This window comes from Microtus ochrogaster, chromosome 16 (assembly GCF_000317375.1).
Source record: "Microtus ochrogaster isolate Prairie Vole_2 chromosome 16, MicOch1.0, whole genome shotgun sequence".
Taxonomy (NCBI): Eukaryota; Metazoa; Chordata; class Mammalia; order Rodentia; family Cricetidae; genus Microtus; species Microtus ochrogaster.
The window spans coordinates 30259983-30266899 of NC_022018.1; the positions used below are offsets into that span (position 1 = coordinate 30259983).

The 6917-nt window shown below is 44.7% G+C and overlaps 1 protein-coding gene across 1 annotated transcript; it reads right to left on the minus strand.

Annotated features, from left to right (window-relative positions):
• Positions 1-4943: 4943 nt before the first annotated feature.
• On the minus strand, positions 4944-5258 carry LOC113456816 (histone H4). Its single transcript, XM_026782955.1, has one exon. It carries the CDS (start codon positions 5253-5255, stop codon positions 4944-4946), a length of 312 nt encoding a protein of 103 aa, XP_026638756.1. The 5' UTR covers positions 5256-5258.
• Between the last annotated feature and the right edge of the window lie 1659 nt (positions 5259-6917).

The window sequence follows — 6917 nt, forward strand, 5'->3', positions numbered from 1 at the left end:
TGTAGACCAGGCTGGTCTCGAACTCACAGAGATCCGCCTGCCTCTGCCTCCCAAGTGCTGGGATTAAAGGCGTGCGCCACCACCGCCCGGCTCCCGTTAACTTTTCAAACCGTTGAAAAGTTAAGGCTCGCGTTTAACTTTTCAAACCGTTGAAAAGTTCTGTATTTTTCCACTTCGGGTTTCGGTCCAGTGAAAGAAAAAGAGTCCCATCGCCTACCCTCAGGCTTCCCCTGGTTCCCAAGGCAGTACAGTTTAGTACCCTGAAATGAAAGCTCACAGTGAAAGTAAACGGTAGAGAGTAAATCCTACTGATGACAAACGGTTCACCACTCTAGCGTTTGCTTTGAAGATACATACTTAATTCGCTTTTCTGAGGCTAAGGCAATTACAAAGGTTATGGATTTATTAAAAGGTAGACAAAATAGTGTTTGTGCCTGTTAGACCACATTTTCGTCTGGAGATGAAGATGCTCCCTTTCCTTCCCGCAACTATAATAATAAGGAAAAATACAAAATTAAGCAATGGCAACTAAGTTCTACGAATACTCCTTTAAGCTTCTCAGGCGTCGCCAAAAATATCAGTAGTATCTCTAACTAATTTCTTGGTAAGCTAAAGTAAAAACTAAGGCACTTAGTGGCAACAATATATATCCGTATTGTTACATAAGTATGGTATATTTAAGGAAGTAATATATGACAAAGAGCGAGACGCCATATGTTGTATAACATTTCTATTGGTTTCAAATTTTAAAATTGAGGTCTGTTATCCAATTACCGAGCATTTCCGCAATCGTCATTCATGGCGTGGGCTTTGAAGGTTCCAACCAATCAGGAATACCTTGCCTGTATAAATTTGAACCAACGCATTTCAAACTTACATTTCTCTCTCCTATCCAATAATGGCTCGCACAAAGCAGACCGCTCGCAAATCCACCGGCGGCAAGGCCCCGCGCAAGCAGCTGGCCACCAAGGCCGCCCGCAAGAGCGCCCCGGCCACCGGCGGCGTGAAGAAGCCTCACCGCTACCGGCCCGGCACCGTGGCGCTGCGCGAGATCCGGCGCTACCAGAAGTCGACCGAGCTGCTGATCCGCAAGCTGCCGTTCCAGCGTCTGGTGCGCGAGATCGCGCAGGACTTCAAGACCGACCTGCGCTTCCAGAGCTCGGCCGTCATGGCGCTGCAGGAGGCGAGCGAGGCCTACCTGGTGGGTCTGTTTGAGGACACCAACCTGTGCGCCATCCACGCCAAGCGCGTCACCATCATGCCCAAGGACATCCAGCTGGCCCGCCGCATCCGTGGGGAGCGGGCCTAATTCAAAGTTGCCCAACAGAACAAACCCAAAGGCTCTTTTAAGAGCCACCTTCACCTGTCTGATGAGAGCTGTCTCATTTTTGTGTTACAAACTTCCCATCCTCAGTTTTCATTTCTTTTCCCCCATAAGGTGGGATTAGCCATATCTTTGTAGTTGTCATTCGATTGTTTTAACCAATTCGTTATACTAAGGACTTTAACCCCCAGACTTTTAACCCTATTTTGTGCGTCTGGTACTCCTATATTAATCTTGGGCTTTTGTCCACCCCCCTTTTCCTGCTTCTTATGAAGGCCGGGAGGCCACCGTAAGCGGAATATTGCCAGTAGAGCACTTTGTAGGTGGAGGAGGCAGAGCAGGTTTGCAGCAGGCTGTTTTCAAGTATTGAAATCCCTATAGCAGAATGGCTCTTCACCCCTTTGTCCTTGACGTTTTTGCATCAAATTGTCACAGATTGTTAGTGCACGTCCAAATGCAGCAAGTAATATCACGAGTACGTGCATTAAATCATCCTTTACTCAAGTTTATTTACTCTCACTTGAGCTGCGTGTATGTGCCTAAACCTAGTTTCCTCCCTTTCTCTACCTTCTGTTTTCAATGAGGTCCTTCTTCACAGTTTTCCACTGAGGAGTTAACCCTATCATTATATATAGTGAATTTTCCTCGTGTACTCGTGTGAGGTCGGGGCTAGGATGGGAAGAGGGCCATCTCCCTCTGGCCCGGCCTGGTGGCGTCCAGCGCAGATCAGCCTCGTCTAGGAGTAGGCGTGTGCTGAAGATCTTCGTGGAACGTGTGCACCCACGCAGAGGATGCCAAGCACAAGACTGTCACAGACAGACAGGAGATGCGCTACAGCTGGTGCTGTGGGCCCAGTATCTTGCACAGGCTCTTATCAGGGATATGTACTTTTAAGACTCACACTTCAGCCCTGGTGACTCGCTAATGGAAAGAAGACTTTGTTCCCGTGTCTGCTTGTCTGTCACAAACTTGCATCTACTTTATCAACAACCCAGTCAAAGACGGTTAATCGTTTAAGGTTTTTCTATATTTGGATTTTGTTTTTGTTACTAGCGTCATATTCCAGCAGCCTTGTTTTAATCTATAGCGATGCTCCTTATTCTCCCACGCACTGGGATGACTGTGTTAGAATAAATGTTAGGACAGTATACCGCACATGTAAAGTACTATGTTTTGCTATTAAGTCTGTCAGATGTAACTTTCCTTGCTTTTGTTTAAGTAATGTAGTTTAGCAGCACTAAGCACTAACAAATCACTTCTTAAAAACATAGATCCTTGTCAGGTGTGGTGACACACGCCTTTAATTCCAGCACTTTAGAGGCAGAGGAAGAGGAAGAGGCAGGTTGATCTCTCAGTTCAGGCCAGCCTGTTCTACATATTTAGCTCCAGGACAGCCAGGGCTACACAAAGAAATGCTGTCTCAAAACAAAGAAAGAGACAGACAGACAGATTATAGATCCTCACCTTTCTCAATCTTGTTTCGTAAGGGAGCCTGTTAAATCCATCTTAAATGGAGCAGACACCAGCATCCACTAGAATGTAGAATGTTCTATGAGACACTTGTTTCTTTAAAAAAAAAAATCTTGTCATTAAGACAAGTGGAGTTCTAGGTTCTAGGCTAACACACATCTCAAGTTCTAGGTTCTAGGCTAGCACACATCTCAAGTTCTAGGTTCTAGGCTAGCACACATCTCACGTCATGTATATTGGGGTCATGGTGTTATATGTCTATAATTCTAGAATTTGAGTGGTGGAGGGAAGAACATCAGCTGTTCAAGTGAACTTCAGGAAAACAACCACTTTGTGGGCAGACCTAGCTTCATGGGACCTTGACTTAAAATAAAAAAAAAAATGGGATGGGGAGTTATAGTTCAAGTTTCAAACAGACTTAACAATATAGTAGCCAGGCAAAAATACTTAATTGATTTATGGTTCCTAAGAGTAGTCACACTTAAATAGAGAAAACAGATGTGAATTGGATGGCATATTTGGGGACTTTTTCTTTTGTAAACCTTACTTTTGTTTTTCACTATAGATGACAATTATGGAGTTTCATGTTGAAATATTCAGGGATAAAATTTCATGTCTGAAGTTTACTTTCAAATGCTTCAGACCTAGTAGGTCACATACACACACACACACACACACACACACACACACACACACACACACACACAGTATAGCTGTTGCTGGTGGGAGATGATAAAATTATGTATCTGATTTCATTCACTATTTTTATTAAAATTTTTGGAAATTAAATGGGTGATAAAACTCTTTAGTGCTAGCTCATAAAAGAGAGCAAGGTCCTCTTAGCAGGTAAGTAAAGGCCTACCTACCTCTGATGAAACTCTAGAAGCTGCATGGTTCACTGCTCCAAGGTGCTAACTGTGGGCATGAACATTATTTTCCTTGTCCCGGGGCTTGATTCTGAAGTGAGTTGGAGTGGGAGGATGTACAAAGGGGGCATTCCGGGCAATACTAGGAAAAGTTAGGGATGTCAGATTACAATGAAACAAGGGACAGTCAACAGTTTACTACCGTGCCTGTGGAGAACAGGTATGTGAGGGGGGAGTACAGACCTGCTGGTATTGAACAAGGAAGGTTTCTTAGAAATTGAGAAATTCAGAGCTAATCTTATGCCTCCCGGTCTATTGGAGTGAGGTGTGGAATGACCCAGGGAGGGGTGTCAAAGTTATAGCTCACCAACCACAGAGACTCAGGCATGCCAGACTCTGACACTGACACCCAGACCAGAGGACAGGGCCCAGCGCTCACTTTTTACTAGGTCCTGCCCTTCCCGCCTTCTCAGACTCACAGTAAACCACGTGTTTCTATTACTTTCAGGCTTTCTTCAGTTAGTACACAACCGTTCTGGCTCCTGGGGTACAGACCGAGTTTCACCACACTATATGGACTTATAAACAATAATATATATTAAACATAAAATTGTACTTTATGGCTAGAATGTGGACTCAAAGTCTAGACAGAAAGCGTTTTTGTACGGGGTCACCTTGCTACTTAGAACTGAAGTTGAGGTTTTCTGAGAGTTCTAGTAAGAATGACTAGATGGTGAGTTGTTACAGAGTGTTTTTAAATCCCAACAGTCTAATAGGATTCAAAAAGTATTTTTCTTCAAAGCCAAGGTTTTGCTCTTAATTGCAATTCTACATGGGTATTCTTGCTCAAAAATCTCATTGCCATATTGCAGGCCAAAGAGATCTAGAGGGAAGCCAGTTGTGTCTTTACATCCTCTATTTGGTCTGAGTACCCATTGTGTTAGGTTCTTTAACTGGCACTGGCATTACTTGGTCCAGGTAGCAAGGGGTAGACTCAAACACTTATGTTCTCAAGAAAGCAGACAAAACCACAAGTCTACATATGGTAATTTCATTTAAAAAAATATAGAAACGTGTTCAGTTTAGCCAGAAGTACAATTCTAAGGCCTCTCTGGACACTGTACTGTACTGATTAAAACGGTGAAAAGTGCCAGCTTGTTTGTAAAACAAACTGTTAAGCCATCAAACCTGTCAGATTTCCGATGAGAAATGCAGCAAGCTCTTTCCAGGACAAAGTGGGTGGCCCTGAAAAGGGCCTTTATTCAAAGCGAACCTGAAACTGTTCAGCCGCCGAAGCCGTAGAGGGTGCGGCCCTGGCGCTTGAGCGCGTAGACCACGTCCATGGCCGTGACGGTCTTGCGCTTGGCGTGCTCCGTGTAGGTGACCGCGTCGCGGATCACGTTCTCCAGGAACACCTTCAGCACCCCGCGGGTCTCCTCGTAGATGAGGCCGGAGATGCGCTTGACTCCTCCGCGCCGGGCCAGGCGGCGGATGGCGGGCTTAGTGATGCCCTGGATGTTGTCGCGCAGGACCTTGCGGTGGCGCTTGGCGCCGCCTTTGCCCAGGCCTTTCCCGCCCTTGCCGCGACCAGACATTGCGATAGAACTGAGAATGAAAGTGAAGCTGCCCAGGAGCCCTCTACAGCTGCTATATATACGAGGACTGCGGACCTTTTAGGAAACTGAAAAGGCGCGGGCGGGAAAGTGCTTCAGTATCCGCCCCCTCTACCTCACTGGCTGAGTTCTATTGCCCAGAGGAAGACACAGGCGCTGTGGTGTGTGGGGGAAATGTGAGTCTTGCTTTCCTCTAGCAGTTCTCAGTCACTAGTCTGTGTCTTTCAGGAGTGTTCTTGTGGATTCTGCTAAACATTCATCATTTGTAAAAAAGGAGGTTGTGGCCATACACTTGTCTACAAAATCAGACATAGCATATACTATACGATTACCTTTTTAAGTGAAAGATTTAGAAAAATGTGAAGTCTCAATTTTCGCAAGTATTATTAAATCTGAACTGTCATGAAGATTTGCCTTTGTTAGAGGCCTACTTGCCAGCACAAGCTCCGTTTTCAAATCCTTACGAAGGGAGCTGGTATTGATTGAACACACACACACACACACACACACACACACACACACACACACACACACAGAGTTTTCTATCTCATGAAATGCTGTTTGAACTGAAAAGATGAAGACTCGCTCCTGCTGGAGATCTATTCCTCTTTTAATAAAAGCTATTGCTGCCAGGGGAGGATACTATGTCTCATGGCCTTGTCTGTGCCAAGGAAACAGTGAACAATACTTGCAATTTAAACAAAAAGAACACCGAAATCCTGTAAAGTAACACTTCAGTAATCCGTGGCTGAAGTAAGGCGGTCCACACATCACTGCTATGTCTGATACATGAGTCTGTTTTCTCACACCACACAGTTTGGGTCCGTGTCTTTTTTGCACTACAGAAGTAATTATAATTGCTTTTTTTTTTTTGAGCCAGTGGAGTCTTGAAATACACACTAGTCCAGAATGAAATCAAACCTGAAGCAAGTTTCCTTCTTACGTCTTGTAGTGTTGGTGTGAGCCTCAATCTTGTCTGGAGAGGGAGGTCATCTTGAAGATGTGCTTTAGCTAGTACCTGCCTGAGAAACTTCCGTGATGTTGGAAGATTTACATATATATACACACATATATGTATATATATGCATATACACATATATATGAAATCCCAAACACTCAGAAGGTACTTGGAATTTACCTTACCCCAATTAACCCCAGACATCTCTTACAACCCTTTATAGAAAGGCACCAGTTGTCCAAACCATTGACTGTAAATGCCAGAATGCCAAAAGTGTGAGGACACCAGGGTTAAACAAGAAAGTGGCATCCTCTCCCCCACCTAAAGAACTCAAAGGCCACTTAAGGGGAAACTAAATTCGGATGAGGGGTCGGATGTGGCATCAGCTCAGCCGCTGCCTAGTTCCCCAGTGAGGCTGCATAATCCCAGCTCAACTACCCCAGCTCTGTGGACCTTCCTGTGAAACCTGTTAAACGGAGTTTCAGTTATGCAACTTGTGGATGGGAATGTATTACACAGGGGAGACCGGGCTTTCTAAAGACCAGGCTGGTCTCATATTTAGAGATCTCTGCCTCCAGAGTGCTGGGATTAAAGGAGTGGAGCCCCACCACCTGGCTGAAACTCATTTTATGCATCCACCTTTTCCTGCAGCTTTTGAAAATCTTTAGATTTTTTTTTTTTTTTTT